This window comes from Corvus cornix, chromosome 3 (assembly GCF_000738735.6).
Source record: "Corvus cornix cornix isolate S_Up_H32 chromosome 3, ASM73873v5, whole genome shotgun sequence".
NCBI lineage: Eukaryota > Metazoa > Chordata > Aves > Passeriformes > Corvidae > Corvus > Corvus cornix.
In genome coordinates, this window is record NC_047056.1 from 25,720,874 (window position 1) to 25,743,250 (window position 22,377).

General features: G+C 37.0%; 1 protein-coding gene across 3 annotated transcripts; it reads left to right on the forward strand.

The window, feature by feature from the left end:
• Positions 1 to 1,207: 1,207 nt before the first annotated feature.
• Positions 1,208 to 22,214, forward strand: DYNC2LI1 (dynein cytoplasmic 2 light intermediate chain 1). Of its 3 annotated transcripts, none has more exons than XM_039570117.1 (13): positions 1,208 to 1,314; positions 2,156 to 2,279; positions 3,429 to 3,463; positions 3,853 to 3,922; positions 4,001 to 4,089; positions 6,208 to 6,394; positions 8,842 to 8,910; positions 10,233 to 10,310; positions 11,804 to 11,880; positions 12,230 to 12,300; positions 12,713 to 12,810; positions 13,970 to 14,098; positions 20,510 to 22,214. In XM_039570117.1, the coding sequence occupies exons 1-13, from the start codon at positions 1,301 to 1,303 to the stop codon at positions 20,576 to 20,578; spliced, it is 1,110 nt and encodes a 369-aa protein (XP_039426051.1). In that variant the 5' UTR covers positions 1,208 to 1,300; the 3' UTR covers positions 20,579 to 22,214. The 3 variants fall into 3 exon arrangements, with proteins under 3 accessions (XP_039426051.1, XP_039426052.1, XP_019137846.1); XM_039570118.1 differs by having other exon boundaries at positions 13,970 to 14,062; XM_019282301.3 differs by lacking the exon at positions 1,208 to 1,314 and adding an exon at positions 1,764 to 1,851.
• The last annotated feature ends 163 nt before the right edge of the window (positions 22,215 to 22,377 follow it).

The following is a 22,377-nucleotide window of genomic DNA, read 5'->3' on the forward strand; positions in this document are numbered from 1 at the left end:
CTGAATGATTTCAGTTAGGTTTTTCTGCCTCCACTCTCTCAAGATGCAAAGCGGTTCCCCAGCTACAGAAGATAGCTGTAATTGCTGTCCTGGATTCTGGGTCACTTCCCTGATGTAGGACACTTTAGACTTGTTAGGTTCACCTACATCCTATACCCCTTTCATACTCAGGGTCATCCTGCTGTTTTACTGCACCCTTTAAATCCTACATTCTAATCCAAGCCCAGTATTTTTGGACTTGATTTTTGATAATCTTGAAATAATTGAGCCTCCGTGTGTTAGTGTCTTATTTGTATGCCCCTGTAACTCCAAAGTCACAGAATCCCAGAATGGGTCAGGTTGGAAGGCACCACAGTGGGTATTCTGGTCCACCCTCCCTGCTCAAGCAGGGTCGTCCTAGAGCACATGGCAGAGGATTGTGTCCAGATGGTTCCTGAATACCTCCGGAGAGGGAGACTCCACAACCTCTCTGAGCAACCTGTTCTAGTGCTTGGTCACCTGCACAGTGAAGAACTTCTTCCTCACGTTCAGGTAAAACTTCTGTGCATCAGTTTCTGCCCATTGTCTCTTGTCCTTTTGCTCAGCACCACTGAGCAGAGCCCGGATCCATCCTCTGACACCTCCCTTCAGATACTGACAGACATGAGGGCCCTTCTCAGCTCTCTCTTCTAGAGGCTGAACAGGCCCAGCTCCCTCAGCTTTTCCTCCTAAGAGAGATGCTCCAGTCTTTCAATCACCCTCGTTGCCCTCTGCTGGACTAAAATAATTACACAATAATTTTTGTAAAATAACTACACTTACTCTGTGTTACACAGCAGTTCCCAAGGAGCGCGAACTACTCAGGCCTCGTTTCACTCCCTCCGCTGGTAACAAAGCTCACTGAGGGACCACGAGCCAGTGCTTAAGGCCGAGGTCAAGTAAGACTCCCGGTGGTGTTGTTTACTTATTCCTGGCTTCCTCCACAGCTGGAGTATTTTGTCCCTTCACAAGAGGAGCTACAGTCGAGGTCCCCCGAGGGCCCTCACACTTGCACCGGGACCAAGGCGGCGGATCCCTGAAAACAGAGGCAGCCGCGGAGCCTACGAGCAGGAGACGGGGCGGGGCCCTCCGTGCAACCTCCACATGAGCCCTTCCTCTGCGGGCGGCGGCGGGGCGGGCTGGGCCGAGCGCGGGGCCGGGCTGTGGCCGGGGCCGCGCTGTGGCCGGGGCCGCCCGCGCCTCCCAACCGCGGAACTACAGGTCCCGGCGTGCCCCGCGCCGTTCCCATGGCCACGGGCAGCCGGGCCCGCGTCGCGCCGCGATGCCCAAGGCCAGGTACCGGGAGCCCTGCCCGGGCTGGTGATGGGGGATCGCTCCCGCTGCCCTGGGGGGAAGGGGCCTGCGGCCGGGGAGGGCAGCCTGGAAGAGGGAGGGAGGGAGGGAAGGAGGGCTTAAAACGGGCCATTACGGCCTCTGCCCCTAAAGAGAGTGGGGCCGAGGGCAGGTGGGGCACGCCTGGTCCTTTGCCGGTGCTTCTGTAAGAGACGCCACATAAACGGGGTCTGCAGGTGACCACGAGTGAACCTGAGCACGGAGAGCGCTCGATGCCCCGAGCAGCAGCTTCCCGGGACACAGAGCGCAGTCCGGAGCCCTCCCGAGCCCACCGAGCCGTGCCCGGCTCCTCCGCTGCCGGCGGCTGGGAGCTGCCCGCTCCAGAGGCTGCCGGCCTCCCGCAGGCTCCTGCGGAAAGCCTGACGCGCCGGGAAACCTTGTGAAGGTGTCTTAGTAGTGCAGTGGGCTGCCCGGGGAGGTGGTGCAGTGACCGTCCCCGGAGGTGTTTAAGGAAAGCCTGGACTTGGCGTTCGGTCACAGGTTGGCCTCGATGATCTCAGGGGTCTTCTCCCACCTAATTGATTCTGTGATTAAATGTACTCCAAGCAAAGCCTCCCGCTGCACAGCTGGGACGTGCTCGGTGTGTGCCGCAAATGGCTGCTGGGGTTACCTGAGCAATGTCACTTGAGCTGGTTAGAAGTACTTTGACAAGCAGAGAGCAGGTGATGTGAAATAATAATAATCTACACCACAATAACTTTAATTTAGATATTTTCAGGAATTATAGTCTAAGGTGTGTGTTTTCTCTAATTATTCTCTTCTTACTTTGTTTTCTTCCAACTAGTGATACTTTATGGGATCTTGCTATAGCCGAAGTGAAGAAGAGAGAAAACCCTGATAATGATGATGATGTCAAGCCAGGGGAAGTTTGGGAAAAATCAATACTATTTATGGGCCACAAAAACGGGGTAATCTAAATACTGAACAATTCTGCACTTTTCAAACATAATTTGTGTCAGGGAAAATATCTCATATTTTCAGATGTTAAGGTTCACATAATTTTAAAGACATAATATCTCATGGTCTCATTTTACAGAGTTGACATTCCAGAGTGCAAATTCAAATTATGGTTAAGGTTTCAATGATGTGCTAATTTTTTGAGGTTTGGCTTCTTTTTTTTTTTAGAGTAACTGCCAGAAATCATGCTACTCTCTCTTAATTATTTCCCCTTGTAAAGGTTTAACTGGTAGGAATCCAGTTTAAGTGCACTGATAGCAGCTTTGTTGTAGATAGAGGCCTTGACATGCTGCAGTGAATTGTGTCTGTATTATGTCAGACCCATTTGAACATACCTTATCACGGAGTGCACACTCATTATTTGAGATGCCTATGGTTGTTTTAACTCCTTATCCCATAACTTGGTCACATATTTTTCTTCTGTTAGCATTTATTTGTAAAGTTAATAAGGAAATATCTGCCTTTTTGACAAAATGAATCATATTTTTCAATAATACAATTTTTATTTTAGAAGGATCGGTGTTAGTGCGATCTCTTAATCAGAAATTTACAAAATACCTTTTCCAGAGAAAATGACTTTCCAGATTTACCAGAAATTCACTGATTTTTGAGATAGGAAAGGACAGAAGTGAAGAAGTGCTAGCCCCTTCAGTGTGGCATGGTATTCAGTGGCTGCACTTTAACAAAGTAAAGACATCTTTTTCTGTGTGTTTATTTGTATTTTAAGCAATCTTTGTTTCCATCTCAACAGTAATAATTAATTCCAGTGGAAACCACATGTTACATAAATGTGTTATTAATAATTTAAAACTGTTTAATAGTTTAAAAGAGTTGGTCTAATTGATCACTAATGTCTAATTTTAAGTACAGTGCTCCTGTTACTGTATTTGTCATGTCTATTGGTTTATACTTATAACAATGGTAGTGTAACTTGATTCTGATTGAAAATTGGACTTAAGTTTCCACTATAAGGCTACAAACAGTTACATGCATTTGCAGTTTTCTGGTACTCTATTATTGGAATGTTAAATAAATTTGACTTAGTGATACAACTTTATGCTTTAAAAACAGTAGAGTTCCTCTTTGTTTTTAATTTCCAGGGAAAGACCACTATCATACTGAGGTGCCTTGAGAGGTATGTGTTAAATATTTAAAAGCAGTTTTCAGCTGTAGATTGGAATTTGGCGTAAACAGTCACATTGTGTGATAATTCATAATATATGTATGCAGGTGTGTTCTGTGAGTGGTTGATCACTTAGGGATGAACTTCCTTCCCTTCATTATAACCTGTCAAGTGGCCCTTTCAGTCCTTCTCCAGTGTCAGCTGAAATGACCCATTTCTTTGGGCTGGTGCTGCTGCTTCTCCTGTCTTCAGTACCTGACACCTCCTGTCTAAAAGTGTCCTCTCTGTACTGCTGTCTCTAAGCCAAATTCCAAACTGACTGATAGGTATCATTTAGTAACTGTAGAATTAAGTTCCTTTCTTTAGAGGATCTTGACAAAATTAAGTTACTTTTCCTTTAGGGAAGAGTCTCCAAAGCCAACATTAGCCTTGGAATATACTTTTGGAAGGAGGGCAAGGAGACACAATACAGTGAGTATAAAGTATCATTTACCATATCTTTATATGTACACACACACATAAAAATAACGTAAAGAAACTCTTTTGCAGCCTAAAGATGTAGCTCATTTTTGGGAATTAGGTGGTGGAACCTCATTAGTGGAACTCATTCGAATACCAATCACAAGCCACAACATAAGGTAAGTGTAAATATTGCAATTCCAGAGTTAATTTGAGCTTTCCTTCTGGAATTTTTTTTTTTTTTTTTTTTTTGTGAAAAACTCTTTCAAAGTGTAAGGTAGAAAATTTATGGGGTTTTGCTAAAAATCATCGTAATACCATAATGCTTTGCTTTGGCCTTCCTTTTCATGCTTCTCTCCTAAATAAACAAGTTCTAACTAATCTCAACAAAACAAAGCAGTAATGTGGAGGAAGTCAGTTGGCCTTAGATAGAACAAGAAACACAGAAAAAGAGAAGTCATAGTATCCTTATGCTCAGTGAAAGAGCAAAAAAACAGACTTGGGGACATACGAAAAATAAAATCTTGTTTCCTACTTCTGTATGCAAACATAGATACTCTTTCTGTGACAGGTATTTTAGGGTGAAAAACAAGGCCAAAAATTGTGACCAAAAAAAAATCTGGATTTTGGGGAAATGACCTTTTAATAACAAGGTCATTTCCCAACAGAGAGATGATGTTTCCAAGAGGGACTAAAGCTATTGAAATTATTTGAAAACAGAAGGAAACAGGAATTTAGATAAAATTAAGAGAATGTAGTGAGAAAAATCCGTTAAAGTAATGGATAGCATAGGAAGAAGAAATGCATGAAAAGTTGCATGAAGAAATGACAAGGTGAGAGGGGGTGCTTTTTTATTTTTTTTTTTGTTAGGGAGGATAGGAGCTGAAAGGGGAGAAAAGGATCAAAATATAAGTTTTGTATTATGATATATTGCTCTATTTCATTGGTATTGAGCTTTAACTTCTGTGGGGAAGAAAAAGGAGGGGACATCATTTTTATCAGGTACACTTGCTACTGTTTTGACTACTGAGATAATGCCATTATTTGCTGAGAGACAAAGACAGAAGGAATAAAAATAAAACACTTAATGGCATGTGAAGCTCTGTTTCTAGAAGAGCTTGGGAGAGAAAAGATTAAGTGTAATTTTTCAGCCCTTGACTAAAAATGAAATTAAGTGAGCTCTACCTCCATCGGTCTTTTCTTCTTTTTTTACTGATAAGGGATTTTCTGATGTGGACAATCTTAAGAGTCTTTGCTGGGATAGCAATGTTCTGTAAGAACAATTCACTTCTGTTCACAAGGCAATATTGTAACATGCTAGTAAAAATTCTACCATTTCAGCTTATATTTAAGTGCTTTTTGTTGGTTTTCTCATCACTGTAGTCAAGCAATTTGCTTATTTAAAAGTTCCATAAACTATATCTAGATTTATCAGGAGACTTTTCACCAGATTTTTTTCCCCACAGCATTTTAAAATGAAATTGAACACTTTTGTTTCTTCGTAGCTTTTGTAATACCACTCTGGTCTGGAATCCTCTTTTTCAAGTCAGGCTGGAATGTGATAGAATGATGGCATCCATTCAGATTACTGCATTTGCAATGATCTTTACAGCTGCACTTTAATGCAGTTGGTGTTTCAAGAGGCAGGCTTTTAGAAAGAGGACCAAGAAAGAGATGTAAAACATTTCTCATCAACAATCCACCTTTAAAAGTCTGGTAGTAGCTAAGGATGTCATGAGTACTCTTTTATCTTCCATTTATCTTTCAGAAGACTTTTCTCATGCACTCATTTGAGGTTCCAACAAACTGTCATAATCCATGACACAGATTATTGTCCTTAACCAGTTTTTTTTCATTTCATATTAGAAAAGAACAATGATAGTATGGAACTTTCCAATACAGGTAATAGTTGGAAAGATCCTAGCCTTTGGCTAACATTGCTTGGTCTGGGGTTGTAGACTTATGAGATGGCAGGGATACATGACAGCAGAAATCCTCAGTCATACAGGAAGAAAGAGCTACATGGACTGAGGATATTTGCATATTTTACTGTTTTGAAGACAGGCCCCAAAAACAATGCTTGATGGAAAGTTGCCAAAATAATAGTTCTGAACAAGAGACAAGGGAAAGGTTTCTTCAGAGTGCAGAATATCCCTAAAAGCCATCTTGCTTTGCTGGCACATTTGATTCTGTCTTAGCAGTTACATGTTCACATTTGCACTACAGGTATGGTTTTGTATGAAAATGCTGATTGCCTCATGCGCTAAATACGTGCCCAAATAATGCCTATTTAATAGGTCGTTTGCTGTAGTTCTGGTATTGGATCTCTCCAAACCTCATGAACTCTGGACTACTATGGAGAGCCTTCTGCAGGTCACCAGGAACCACGTGAACAAAATTTTAACCAAACTAGAAAAGGCAAACCCTGAAGTAGCTGCTGAAATTAAACAGAGGATGTGGAACGATCTGCAGAGGGATCACCCCGTAAGTTATTTCTAATATTTTCTCCAGATGTCACAGGCCTTTATACAGTTAAAGATAATGCTTTTGAAAATCATAAACAACTCTTTTAGATTTTTATGCATGACTGAAAATCCATTTGATGTAGATGAACCTGTTCACTGGAAAATTATAGCAATTTAATAAAAATTCAATAAGAGCAGAAACAAGGAAAGAAGGTTTCTTACATCTTTTTGTTAGATATCTAATGTGATTGTTATGGCATGTTACACCAATCAAAAGAAATAGTTTTAGAGTAGCAGTTTGCTTTTTTTCCCCCTCATCTTTTTAAAATGAAGATGAAAACTAGAATGTACAAAAGTCATCTAGCAAGAGACTAGCTGAAGGTACAAATTTAAGCAAAGAATATAGTTATAACAGCCATCAACATGACTATATACTTTGCATTTATTTAAATGTCTATCACAAACTCAATGCCTTTTGATAATCTGACAACTAATTAAATTATAAAGTTTCAGAAATGTTAACATCAGTCCTTTAAACATAATTGCTAACTAAATCTCTGGAAAAGCTAAACCAGATTATGCGCAATAGAAATGAAAAGTCATTGTGCATTAAACCTCTGCAAATGTTGTGTGTATATAATGCATAAATAAGTATTCAACAATTCAAAGACCTGGCATGTAAATCTAGTTACTGTAACTTCTATAAAATACTTCAATACAGCAAATGCTTGTAGAGCTCAGAAATTTAAAAGTAACTCAAAATATATGAGAAAGCAACATATGCAGCACTCCATAGATTTAGAGTATGGGGTTTGATATTGGGATTATTATTTTGATTTTTACTTTTAGAGAAGATAATTCACAAAAAGAATACACCTACATGCACATCTGGCAATAAATTATGACCATAGTGTCAAGTTTACATATAGGGGCTTACATATCAGAAAACTGCAAGCTTATTGCAATAAAGAAAAATAATAATGCTATTAATTGTTAAGAAACTTGTTATTCTTGCCCTGTAGGAAACACAATTATACCTTCTGAACTAAAATTTCTGTTTCGCTTCCGTTATCAAACACATCAATAATGCAAATAAAATACTATATTACTGCTTGGTTCTCTTCTTTCATCATTGTTCAAAGAAAAATTGTGTCAATTTTGTAGAAGAAAATACCATCTTTTATAGTCAAATTAAATGACAGTTTATGGAGATTTTTATGTGCCTTTTAATGGTTAAACTTTTTTTTATCCTAAACAGCAATCAATTAAATACTTATATTTTTAAGGATTAGATAAATGTCATTGTCCTGGCTAAAGAATTATTTGCTATGATGATAAAGTATATCAGTTGCAGACCTTGTTTAAAAAGGCTGGATGCATCTAAAGTACTCCATAGTCAAAAGTAAACTCCACAGTCAAAACATGAATAGGGTTCAATATGCTAGTTTTAAGGTTTCTGATGTTATCCCAAATTTTCCTCTTAGTTATGAAATGAAAACTATTTTCTTCAGTTTTATACTCTATATACTCACTTTTAAGTTGCAGTAGTTTTGCTCAAAGCTTCTGCTTTGACAGTGTATGAGCGTAGCCATTATTTCTCCTCTCCAAGTAGAGGATTTTCAGTATGTGCTGCTTCTGTCAACATTCTGTCATTTAAGCTGTCTGTGAAATAACTGGGGTTAGGAGGGAGCAGTTGGACCAACCTCTGCTACAACACATCTCTCTTCCACTGCTGCAGCCAAAGCAGCTTGAATAAATAATTGCCTGAACACATGAGGGGATTATCTTGTTTCATATGGACTACAGGAAAACCTTCCAGATCCCTTGAGGATTCTTGTAATGTACTTATTAAAACTTTTATCACAGGTTAGCTATTCAGCAGTAAAATCTACACTCTCAGATCTGTTTTCCTTCATTGATACTGATTCACATTTTCAAGTTTGTTGGATGCTGTTTCCTCTTTGTTCTGATATCAAACACTTGAAATACACAAATAAATATTGTTTAAGTCTTGGGAAAACATGATGTGGGGAGGACAAATTTGTGACACAAGCAAATCATTCCACTCATTTTTCTTGAGATTCTGTCTGTATTCTTTTAGATTTTATCCAAGGAAGGTGAATGTGTCAAAAAGCCAGTTCTACTAATCTAGTCTGGGAGGTGTTCTGTGAATACATAATGTTTTTCCTCTCTTCCTTTTCCATCTAATGTTGGAATATATAGTGTAAGAGCCCTTTTATGCCAGTAAGTGTTCTGACTGCTCAGAGGGATTATTTCCTGACCGTTTAGGAAGAAAATGGGAAAATGCTAGAATATGGATATTGCATTAAAGTTGGTTCATGTACCTTAAGGTTTGGAAAACCTTGTCTTCTGTGCATTAATTTTAACCCCTTTCAGTTGCTTTAACAGTTGCAATCTTCTACAGTTTGTTTAGAGTTCTTAACCTGTCCTATATCTTTTTAACAGGACTATGCATTAGTTGACCCTTTTCCAATACCCTTGGTGATAATTGGAAGCAAATACGATATTTTTCATGTAAGTAATGCTTAAGTACATTTTTTATAATTAAAATACTCCCAGTAAATATTCTATATACTAAAATTTCACAACATAATAGCAATCTTTTGAACTAAAGTCTGGACAGCCAGCCTTCTACCACAAAAAATCCCCAACAACTTTCCATCCAACAGCATTAAGGAAGGCATACTGTCATTCCTTCACAAAACACCCCCAAACTGATGATTTTTGAGATGTACTTAGAAAATCTTGAGACACAAGTTGCTGCAGACCAAAAAGGGAAGCAAGAAAAGACCATGTTGATGATTTCCTTTTATAACGAGAGAAATCCAGCTCCATGTGTCCCTTGTGACAGCAGCTGTAAGTTTATGGCAGTGCGAGAGGGGTGTATCTCAAGTCAGCTGAGCAGTCTTTGGTGGCAGCACAAACAATAAACTCTCATTTCAGTCTGGAACTTCTTTTAAAGTACTTCCCAAGTTTCTAGAGACAAGTGAGTAATTGCATCTTTTACAGAAGGGAGGAAAGAAATACAGTACTGCTGGATTCTCTCCCAGGACATAAAAAACCCAAGATACTCACAGCACTTCATCATGAGAAACTAGGACAGCATGTTTGATTTTTAGCAGTCATGCTTCTCTGGATGGCTACACAGTGCCCTGATACCTGGCTGACTCTTTGAGTGACTTAATTCTTTATTAATAAGAGACTTGCCTTCTCTCATACTGAAGCTTTATGCTGAGCCATGACCTCCTTAAGTGACTCTCATATGATCAGGACAAAATGCCAACCTGATTCCTTTGGGCATCTATGGATTGACTCATTCAGACTTCACTGGGACCAAGTTTTTATCCATTTTATCCAGGGAAGGCCATCTGTATGATCTTAGATTAAAGAAATAGGGATGAAAAGGTATTTTGATGCACCTTTCAAATCTTGCAGGTATTAGAACTTAGACAGCATATGCCCAAAGGTTTAAATATTTTCACAAAAAGAAAAAATCCTTATTCTTCTAGTAAGGCAGATTTTCTACTTCTAAAAATTTAAAACAAAATCAGACAAATAAATTGAAAATTAAATGTGTGTTCTCAATTAAAAAACTTCCTGGACTAACATATTGCCTGAATTGGGCTCCCTCTGTAAAAAAGAAACAAAGAGAAATTGTGACATTTCTTTTCAGAGTAGGCTGTTACTGATTGTGTCTTAAGATATAATTAGGCTGACAGCTGAAAGCCTTATATATTGTAGCTTAAGTGCATTGCAGTTTATAGATAAAAAAAGTTCTAACTGTAATATTTTGGGTTTTGTTTCTCACATCTATGTTCCAATATCAACTTTTTTAGGAGTTTGACTCTGAAATGAGGAAAATAATAAGCAAGACACTTCGATTCGTTTCACATTATTACGGAGCATCATTAGTGGTATGTATATTCACTTTCTACTTAAGGATAGAGAAGATGAAGACTATTTCTGTTACAAAACAATATTTTTAAAAATAGTAATGTAAAACTCCTAGAGGAAATAGGATTTCATTGGTTTACAGTAGCTTTCTTCATTAGGCTATCTGTTGAACAAGTCACAGTACTGGCAGGGGATGGATGGACATGCCTTGTGAACAAACTACACAGTTCCCAGTATCAACAAAAACCAAATTAAAATAGTTACCTGTTAGCCAGCTTAGTTTACTGCATTGAGTTTACTGCATCTTGGGCAAATTTTTTTTTGGTACAAGAAAGGAGAATGGGCAAAAGTGGTTGCCTTAGATTGAATTAGAGAACTGGCCCTTTTGGTAGAAGCATGAACTTAACATCAAGTGACCCAGCTTTGGTAGATTTAAAAACAAGAGCTCATTTTCACAGTAGTTTATGTATACCAGATTACTACACCTAGGGTGTTGAAGGACAGGAGCTTCCTTACAGAAGTGGGTAGAAAGATGCCAACATGAGGACAATGAATTATCTGTTTTAGTCTGTCAGATCATCCTCTTGAGTAGACAAAAATGCATGCTGAGATTCACAATCCAAAAATGCTGCCTCTTGGGCTCACTGTGCATCAGAATATGGGTTTAATTGTATCAACCATCATTTATGTAATAAATAATCTTTAATAGTAGCTTAGTGATTATCATAACAACTTATGTTTACTTTAAATCTTTAAAATCCCAGCATGTCCTTTTGCATCCATGTAAACCTTTTTCACTCTGACACATGAATTTGTCTTTTGTTAACTGAGAATACAACTGTCTTGGTTGAGGTTTTTAAAGCGTTTAAGCATTATTGTAATTAAAAATTAAAACTAGAATATAAAACTCTTTGGCTGCTGAATGCTGATTGTCATTGAAATGAGTGGGAGAAACTTAATTTCCCACAGCAGGGATCTGACTTTTTTCTCAAACATGAATCTGTTAGGATACAGAAGCCTTTAGACAGGAAGAAGCATGTAGTTTGAGAATATATTTTGAGAACTGCTTTCTGACAAATCTGTACCATTCTGCCACTTTGAAGCCACTTTTATGACAATTACATAGTTATTCCTTACCTTTCTAAATGTTGATGGTATTCTGGATAATGTTTAATGTAATTTAAAATCTTAACTCATTAGTCTTGGGCAAAAGATTTGTGTCTGGTAATGTGCATATTTCAAAAGTTTTCAATCAGTATTTTAAAATTTATTCTTTAATCTTTATTTATGCTACTTTTTAATTTAATCTTTCTTGAGCTATATATTCAGTAACAAATACATTCATGTTTTTGAAAGGGAATGTGACATTTTATTCTAATGGATTCAGTGAACATATATACCAAATCTATTGAGATCAGGAATTAGCAAGACTCTTGCATCTTTGTAGGTGGCAAAATGTAATATATCTATGGTGGAAGTTCATAATGTATATTTTGTTTTCTGATTCATTTAGTTTACCAGTAAATCTGAGGCTCTCCTGCTGAAAGCCCGTGCTCTTATTAATCACTTGGCATTCGGCTATGATAAAAGGTAACGTTATTGTTCAACTATTAAATGTCTTGCCCAGAGCCTAAAATTACTTAATAAAAAGTATTTTAATAATAAAAACTTTTCTTAAATATGATCTCTGAAAGATTTTTGTTCATGGATTTGGACTCCTGTGACTCAGCTGCCTATCTCTTCTAAGGACAGTGGTAACTCCTTGGTTTTGATCTTCAAACTGATGAATTAAAATATGGTTACCACTGGAATGGAGTACTTTTTTATTTACATATCTTTATATGCAAACCCCAGTAAGACTCTAGTCTTGGCTAGAATAATGTCATTTTTTGTTGATTGCTAAATGCTCACTTGATATATTTTCTTTTTTTCTACTTAGCAAGTCTGTATCAGTGGATCCCAGCAAACCTCTCTTTATTCCAGCAGGCCTGGATTCCATGAGCCAAATAGGTTAGAACATTTCCTGTTCATTGTGTTTGTTGCTTAATTGTTTCGAGAAACACTTTAAGCAAATAAATGAATTACAGCACATCAGTATCAGTTTTAACAGATCATTGAAGGAAATGGCTTATAGATTTCAAAATCATGACTCAGTATTTATTGTGATTTGTTAGGTAGTTCAGTGAAGTCTCTGGACTATGTAAAATAGTAAAGTACCAATAAGCTTAAATCTGAAAGAAAATAAAATATACAAAAGCTCAGAGCCCATTTCATGGTAGGATAGCAATGTGTTTTTCAAACTTGTTGCAGCTTTTCAGTGTAGAAGGTAAAATACTAAATTAGATGGATCATTATGCAAAATTATTCTGTGATTTATGTTGTTATGACAACACACTTATCTTATGTGTGCTGTGATCCTCAGGACCACCACCTGCCTCTGACAGTGATCTTGGAAAGATGCATGCCACCACGCCTTTGGAACTATGGAAAAAAGTATTTGAGAAAACATTTCCTCCCAAGGTAGGGATGTACCTGCCATGCACACAGCTGCTTTTCTCACAGGATAGCAGCAATATCCCTACTCATTTTTTGTCTTTCAAGTCTACTGACTGGAATTTCAGTCTCACTTAGCAGTTCTCTTTAATACATTTTTAAAAGATATAGATTTTTATGTAGTGGTGCTTCTACATCTTCAGTCACCTTCCTACATTTAGAAATTATGAAAGGTGCTGTTCTCAGTATAATATGCCCCAACATGATAAAGACTAAACTTCTCAGAAACTATACAGAAGTGTTATTTTTCATGTTAGTTTACCTCATAGCGTTTAAAAACACAATAAACAAATATTGCCTCCTGCACCCACCCCTCCAAGTAATTCCTGAACTCCCCCTGAAACAGCTGGAGAAATGAATTACACATCACCTTTCAAGCTCCATCGCTGTTCATCAGTGTATCAGTCTAATTAAAGATTTGAACATTTCCCACATAGATTCACAGTCTTCTGGTTTGGTTCCAAAAAAGGCTTTAAACTTTGAAGCCATTTTTATGCATTGTAAATTTCTTTCTCTGTTGCCTCATCTAGGAAGCAGAATTCTGTTTTATTTTATTCCATCACTGGTATTATTGCCTTCTTGCTACTTTCCATTTGATGTGAATAAGGACAAATGTGCAGGACAATGTTTTTAGAAGCCCTCCTTATTTGATAGTTTTTCTTACTATTAGTGTATTTGCTTCTTTGGAATTCAAGTTATAGTTCGCTCGAGGTTAGGAAATGAAAAATCAGGTATTTGGCAAAGATAGTAATCAATTTCTCAGCTGTTGAAATAATGCTTCTGATAACCAGAACTGAGTTCTAGTCACGAGTATTGCAAGGGCAACCTCAACTGTGCCCAAATGTCATGGACCAGAAAGGCTATTTTCATTTTGAGGCTCAAGAATAATAACCAACTACCAAATATGAATATTTTCTGCCCTCTTGAATCTAGCTGCACTATTACTTTATCTTCATTTTACTGATAGAATAGCTAATCTGTGTCCTGTAGCACAAAGTTGTTCCATAAATAAAAGCTTTTAATATATTTGTATTAAAAGCAAATACTTCCACTTCTCTAGTGTGGCCTTTTCTTATTAAAAGAAGATAAATTCTATCTTTTGGGGTTTTGTCTTTTTTCCTTTTAGAGTTTCTGTGATTTACAAGATACCAAGGACCCTGCACAGGATATTCAATACACCGAGTATGAAGTTGATGTCATGAGAGCTCAGAAAAACCAGGTGTGTGGTAATTCTCCAACTGCTGTTCACAGTCAGGTATTCCAGAACCACCAACACTTCTGAACTAATAGCATATACTCATACCTCCTCTTTTTGCCCTTAAATAACTTCAGCTTTAGATTTCAGTTTAGTAGCTGAGGTTTTTTTCCATCGTTAGATACTAAGCCAGTAGACCATTGTTGGATCTCAAAGTTTAGGTTCTGAGTCTCTTTAGAAATTAATAATTCAAATTTTCCCTCTGTTTTCTAGAATTACCTCACTAAAATAATCTTGAAGCAAAACTTTGAAGCTTTCTTGACAGTAATTTCCTCATTTCTTCACTGTGTACTCAAATTCATTTGAGTGTTGACTTAACAGAAAGTGTTGGAAGCAATATGAAGGTCTGGGGTGGGGACTGTTTACTTCTGTCTTTCTCCTTCAAAACTTATTTAACTAGAAAGATACTGAGATGATAACATTTCTAACCTGAATTTGCAGGCTATGTACATTTTCTCTTAAACAGAATGCATGGAATTGTTACACACAGTGATATGTGGCTTTACCCCTGAATTCCAGGAAAGATCTTTAGTGGGGAAAGGATCTTTTATTTTTTCTTATTAATTTTGAAGTGTTTCTGCCTTTCTCTGGATTAGTGGGGAATTAATTTTATAGAAAAATTCTGTGCCAAATTAGATGAAGGTTAAAACATTGCCTTACAGCTATCAGTATGTAACACTCTTCATCAGTATCATACGTGTATGGGTCTGTTACATTCAATCTAAGATTCATCCAAAGAATAAAGCAATTTCAAAAATCCCCTGCAGCCTTTGAACTTGCACATTACCTGTAATAACCTATTTATGTAGATATCAGTTCTGAATTTCTGTCACATCAAGAACAGTCTTAGAAATCATTAAAATTTATAAATCATGCTGCTTTTGGAATTTATAAAACAAACATACTCGGTATAGCTACATATCTCAAAATAACTATATAGTGTACTAGGTTTGTTATTTTTAGATGGTAATGTGTTGCAAAAGAAGATACTGGTATGCATTGATGAAATCATACAGGAAATTATTCATTATCTGTTTTTATACAAAAGAGAAAGGCTTTTAGAATCTTATCTGTTCAAGGGCATTGCAAACCAGCACAGCTTCTTTTTGTTGGACTACTATAAGTAATTTCAGCATTAAAGAGAAAATTACTTTTGTTATCTGCAGTTATTTCCTAAAGCACCAAGACAGAAATATACATCTAAAAGAAAAGAACTCTCTCGTTGCAGTGTTTCTTGAAGTGTCTTTCTGTTTTCCAGTTTAATGGAAACTGGCACAAAAATCTTATTTTTAAAGCAACACTTTAAATAAGTCTGACATTCTTTATAGAGTCTCGTGGTATCTCTTGTGTAGGAGAACCAGTATATTAAGATGGTCAATATGCAACATGTTGCTAATGAAATCATGGGACGTAATGCAAAATTCAAAGTTTCACATGATGACAGTGAATGTTTTCATGTTATCATTTTTCTCGGTTACTTTCGGTTAATTAATGTTACTTTGGACTCCAGGTGATGGCCTGTTCGCTTGTTTATCTGAAAGATAAGCTTTAAAAGAAAAATAAGCACAAAACAAGCAAGGGAAGCAAAACACAGCCCCTGTCACTGCATCTGACAGAAGAACCAGCAATACCTGACTGACTCAGTCTTGGTCAGGATTGCTTGATAATGCTGTGATAGATTTATATATGTAACTGTGGCAATACAAAGTTTAAGTAAATCATTTCCAACTTTGTAGTTTTGGTTGAAGGATTTGCCTGCATTTTAGCAGAGCAAAAGATTGAATTATTGAGTATAAAATAAGAAAACATTAAAAAAAAATAAAACTCAAGAAAGTCCCTGGCTGACTCTTGGGTACTGTCAGCCAGCATTTATCTGAGATGCTTCTTGGCTGTAGAACTTTAGAGTCCAGGTCATCAGCATTCTGCCATAACTGTTTTCTTTTGAGCCAGATTATTTTGCCTCCTTCATATTTTCAGAGTTAACTATGAGATGTACCACTCTCTTTCTAAATGTTTTTGCTCTGGAAAGCTCTCAGAGGCTGTCTTTTCCTCACTGTGCCTTTCTCCAAAATGGATCACATCTTTCTCAACTATGTCTTTCCAGAAATATTTTCCTAGTTCTTGTCCCACAGACATACATGGTACAGGTTTATATCAAATGGTGCTGTTGGAATTGTTTACTGTTTTTTCATTCTCTGTAGTGGAGAATACAGCACCAGGGACCCTACTGAAATTTACATTTCTAATGTAATTCTTAACTAGCAGATTTTCTCCAGGAATTACTGGAATTTTGTGGGTTTTGCAGGGCTTTCAAGATTAAAAAAAATACTCATTTTGCATACTTATTAGGCCTTAAAGTCTAGGTTTTGGTTGATTATTCATATATAAACCACATGGCAAAGTTGTCATCCTCTGTCCATTCCCTGTTAGTTTTTTGGCTTTTTATGCTTTCAGGTCACCTTAATTTGGTTTTTGGTACACACATAACTTGAATAAGAGTAAGATCTTTTAGAATAATATTGCTGATTAGAGCTACACATATACCACCAGCATCTGTGAGCACCTATGGGGAGCATGAAAGTCTTCTTCCTTAGTTCCTTCTAACTGTTTGTGGCCTGGCACATGGGAATGTCTGTTCTCTTTCCTTTAGAAATGCTCTCTGCCACAAGTGTAAGTACTCTGAGGTGTCTTTTTGAGGGTTTTCCTTTGTCTTCTCTTATGCCTTCACTGCTAATACTCAAAATATGTGCTTGGACTTTTTGATCTGGACATTTGAGTGCAGCTTCATTTATTGATGCAACAGATAAAGTTAACCTTGAGCTCAAAGACCTGGAGAGCCTCCTACTCAGGTACTTCAGAAGTCACACAGTGCCAAAGTTCACACTGAGTGATCCTAGTTACACAGAGCTATTACTTCAGGGATTGGTGCCAGTTTTAGCTGAAGCCTCATGCCATGAAGTAAAGTTAAAAAAGTAGATGCCTGGTGCCATTTGGTGTCAGCTAACAAGAAGTCATGGAAGCAGATCTTAACGGACAGGGATGTAGCTGTTAAGACTTTAAGAAGTCAAAAACACAAGAAGATTCTACATCTCACAGGGAAGAATAGTTGCATTTCCCCTATGTCTTGGGGTGACTGTATAACTGTATTCCCTATCATCTGCCCTATGCCAGACATGAGTTCTGTGCCTTTAAAGCTAGCTAAGGGAGAGGAGGGAGAGCCAGTGGAATTCTTTTGGCACTGTGTTCAAAACACGGATGAGCTCACTGGCTTCTTCTGCCCAGTTGCTCCACTTCTGTAGCAGGGAAGAGAGTTACGTTCCTTTTGCTTTTTAGCTGGTTTCTTGTTCACTAGCTAAAGTACGGAGCCCTGGGACTTTGGCATCCTCTTCTTCTCTTCTGGACTCTTCAGCAACACCAGAACATCACTGGGCGGCCCTACACCATGGCCCGGAGGGGCCCATGCCAAACCCCAGCTCTGGAGAGGAGAGAGCCCCTCCCACAAAGGACTCTGAAATCTACCCAGGTTCTCTCCACACCAAGAGGTTTTATTATTTAGCATTATTCTTTTTTCTGTGCCTGTGTGCAATTTACTTATTAAATAAATAACTTTTCTTTCCTCGCTTTCCTCCGAGGAAAATGCTTTCTGAACCTGGGGGGGGGGGTGGCTGTAACCTGCCTTTTATCAGAGGATCACATGAAAGCATGTCCAAATGGGCAAAAAAAATTTCATTTTTAAACCAAATTAAAGAGCATTATAAGAGCACTGTTATTACATTTTCTACTAAAGTTTGTGTGCTTAAGATTTTTAATTAGTGTTTCAGTACTTGGTTGCTCTCACCATGTTCCAGATTGAGGGCACTTCCAGTAAGAAACTGCATGAAAAGGAAAGCTGAAGTCCTATCAGTCACTCAGAACAGAGAAAATGCAACAATTAAGGCTTTTCCTACAATCTTAATTTTTCCTTCTTGTTTGTAGACATTATAGTATTGTCTTTAATTACATGATCATATACTATTTTGCCAATGTCTCAATTCAATTGTTCAGTATTTCTTTTCATCATCCTTATTCTTTATGTACCTTATTTTTCAACCTGCCATTCAGACACTTCAATGAACACAAAAGTATTAATTTTTTTTTTCTCAGAGAGTGCGTGGTAATGTTATCTTATCTGAGTGCCTCACAAACATTAGTTAAGCCTTTCTTCCCAATCCCTTTATGAGATTAGGTGTGATCTTCCCCATTTGACAGATGAAGAATTTACAGAAACACGGAAGTACAGAAGCATTAAGGTTTAAAAAAAAATTTAAACCCACTTTATGCCAGTGTTGAGACATCTGTGATAAGTTGCTAGCACTAATTACATTTAAAGCACTCAGAACACATGGAAAGCACATTTAAACTGCAATTATTTTTTCTTTGTATATCTGATCTTTTCCCCCTACACGTGCACCCACAAAACAAGTGTAGCATAATGCTAGCATGAAGATTTTGGTGTACTTCAAGATATATTCTTTTGAACTATGTTCTTTCACTTTGGAGAGATGATCTGTTAGCTGACTGTATCATTAGTCTATTCTAGAATTCTGCTCATGTTTGCAGTATAGAACTTAATGAGCAGGAAGGGGCTCTTTTTCAAGAGGGTCTCTGGAGTGATCTTTAAGTAGTGTTTGAAAGAATTTTGCATTGCATTTTTGACTTACAGGGATGTATTTTACTTTCTATTTTGCATATAAACTAGGTAAGTGTACTTCCTGACAGCATTCTTCTTCCTGAATCACTGAGATTTGTTAAACTATTATTTTTTCCCAAATATCCTCCCATTTAATCAAATTTTCTTTTTCTTTGATTTCTCATTGTTTAAATGTTAGCCTTACCTAGATACACCTCCAAAATAAATACTTATAATTTTGTTCTGTACTTCTGTATGTAGTGGAGTAGCTATACAGCTTTCATATATGCTGTGGTTTGACAGTTTGCATTCTTGTATTGTTTTGAATTGCCTTTACACTGAGTTGCCTCCTAGGGTAGCTAAACTTAGAGCAAAATTAATTCTGCTAAATTATCTGCCTCTTTCTTGAAAGAGTTTAGTCAGATGATAAATCTGCAAGGCTGATTATTTAGCCAACACCTGTAGACATGACCCCCAGACAGTATTGTCATTACATGTAAAACCTGGCTATGTAAGAAATTACTTTGCATAAAGCAGGTTACATGTGCTCCTTAAAATACCACAGTATTCTTTCTCTTCCTAACTGTTGGCAAGTTTCCAACAGTTCAGTATGTTCCAAGATCATAATTACTTTATATTAATAATGAGGGAGTGAAAATACTGACTAAAGACCAACTTAGAACAGTTCAGCAGTACTGGAGTTGTAGCTAATAATGCAACTTCCTGGATTTAGCCTAGACACAGTAGGTTGTGTGTCAGTCACCTATGGAGTTACTTAACAGTAGACTCCTACAAGCATCAGGAAGAATGTGCACTAACTAAAAATCTTCTCACTGCTCATACAGCTCGGGTGCTTACTGAAAACTCTGCACCTCTGACAAAGCTGCTGAAGTTACTTCCCGAGAGAAAATTCCATTTATTAGTTCCAAACAGTCTTAAAATAATGATTGCTTGGTTGTTTTACCCTTTATTTTCTTCTTCTCCCCTCTGTGCTCTGGACTGATAGTTAATACTTATGTTAAATTCACCAGGTGTGAATTTTGTTATTTTTGTCAGTTCTGGTACTTGCATGCCTACAGCAAAACCTTCCTTACTCTCTGAAGGCCACTCTATTAAAATCAAAATAACAGTTGTAAAATATCTGTCCACTTTTGAAGTCTTTGCTACATTTATACTAAGCACTGGTTTATGTCCACCTCTTTCCTGATCTAAGACATGGTGAGGTTTTTTCTGTCTTGCAAGCAGTACATGGTTGGTCTAACAGTACCTCATTAGAGCATCGTCTTCCTGTAAATTTGCTGGAAGCTTTACTCTGAAATAAAGCAATTGTAATGCTTCTTAAATTAGTATTTTTTCCTGAAAAAAATCTTCAGAAATCACTCCTGACAGTACACACCACTACATGAAATTCAGCAGAGCAAACTGTTGTTTGTAATGGTGCTAGAACCTTCTATTGTAGGCTTCAGTGTTCCTAGTAGCACATTTAACTGAGATGAGCTCATTTGTCTACCTTGCTAGCACTCTGCTGATCTGAAGTACAGCAAAATGTAGCTCCCTATGTGAGAGCAAAGTGGCAAAATTCATAGCACTTTTAGGACAAGTTTGTTAAATATAAAAATATATTTTTTCTGTAGTGAAAAGTGTTGGTACATACATACATTCACCAAATAAATATCTGAAGTTTCTTGTAACTTTTAGTAATGAGAAGATTAGCTTAATATGTATTTATGTTTCTTTTTTAGGAACTTGAACAATACAAAAGAAATGCCTCTAAATCCTGGAAAGAAATGGATTTTGATTCCGATTCATGAACTGCTCTGTCTTCAGTTTAACACAATTGACTAAATTGTTTTTATCATTTTTACATTACGTTAGCAATCTCATCTGATGCAGTTGAAAATATATAGTATCAAACTACAAAGTTAATATTTATTCAGCATCCCTGTTGTTAATTTTCATAAAAGGAACTGTTTATTCACTCAGTCCAAATTTGCACTTGCACTGGCAATATCTTGGCACTGGCAAAGAGTTTTAAAAAGTGAGGAGAAAGGAATTCTACATTGCTCTCAGATGAGTTTGTATATGAAGACTGGCATTAGTCAGTCCTACCTATTTTATAACACATTATTGGGTTTATGTTTGAATACTTCTAACCCTAAGCATGTATTTAAATATAAAAAAGTTTTTTTACACCCAGAATATAAAACTATGTAGTGTGCTAGGCATCTTTTTGTAGTTCAAAACCAAAGCTTAAGAAATACTTGCATAATTGCTTGATATATTTGAATAAATAAATAAAACTGGCAAAATAAAGTGGGGTTAAAACCATCTTTGACCTGAATTCAGAAGTGTGCTTTCTGTCTCAGAATCATACAGTTTAATAAAGGAGTTATTTCTTGCCATGTATAGTGTCACATAGAGTTTGGAAGATGGATGTTTCTGTCATATATTCAAATGCTAGGAAGTCAGTCTAATTAATTTGACAGATACTTGGTTAGTGCTGCAAGTATTACTGATTCATTCCGCCTAAGCTTGTGAAATCCTAGCCTCAGCTAGGTATGGGTTTTTGTCCTTTCACACCTCAGTAGTGTGAGATGCACTGAGTGTTCTGAGAACACACCAGGCAATCTAGATTAAAGCCAGAGGTGTCTCCTGAGAGCTCAGACTTGTCAGAGAGTGAATGTCTGAACAGTCACTTGGCAAACCAATCAACCCTACATGCACGTAAAAATGGGAGACACAAACTAATGTGGTATCTTCCCAGCTATTTAAATGTATTTGTTATTTTTAATGTATTTATTCACCAGGTGTTTTTCCAATACAATATTTGTATCTCAGAGTATTTTACATAAAGATATTAGAAAAATTCTTGGCCTCACACTTAAGTGGAAATACTGTATTACCTTGAGGATTGGATGTAAAGTTCTTTGTTATGAAGTGCCTCATCCCAAAACTATCATATAAAACTAGTTATATAATTACAGAATTTTAAGATACAAATATACTTACCTCCTTGGAGAAATCTATCTCTCTGCAAAAACTAATTTCTTCACTGAACATGAAAATAAGATACAATATTCAGGAGTTCTATGTCCATTATGTTTTCAATTTTGAGAGGCCCAGGAGAATAATTTCCAAAGATGAAAATGGCATTGCTTCTGACAAACAACTTTCATACTTCTTCCCTAGTTAAATTGACATTTTATTAAATAAAACCAAAACTTTATTAAACAAACATTTTTTTCCCCTTGTAATTCATAAACTGCTTCCAAAACAAGATTAGAACTTGACAATGAAAAGAAGGAAATGATATAAATAACTTAACTGTCTTCACTGATTTAGCATCATTTACAAGGCAAAAACAAGCTGGGTAACTTTGATACTGCTTCAAGATCCTGTTCATCAGTTGTATAGTGTATGCAAGATTAAAGTGGAGTGATGTCTTGATTCTGTCTTTACACTTATTTGGTTTGTTTCCTTTCTACAAATTCCTAAAATGATAGCAAAACAAGGCATAAGACTGAAAATAGAATTCTAGAAATGGGATTTACTAGCAGTTGTACTCCTCTGCTTATCAGCAGTGGGTAAAAAACAAAATAGCGGAGAAAAA

What these genes read in the sequence shown, in the direction of transcription:
- DYNC2LI1 (XM_039570117.1), top strand. An exon ending in ATCACAAGCCACAACATAAG is followed by an intron (nt 4,090 to 6,207) that starts GTAAGTGTAAAT and finishes CCTATTTAATAG; the next exon opens with GTCGTTTGCTGTAGTTCTGG. An exon ending in ATTACGGAGCATCATTAGTG is followed by an intron (nt 10,311 to 11,803) that starts GTATGTATATTC and finishes TGATTCATTTAG; the next exon opens with TTTACCAGTAAATCTGAGGC.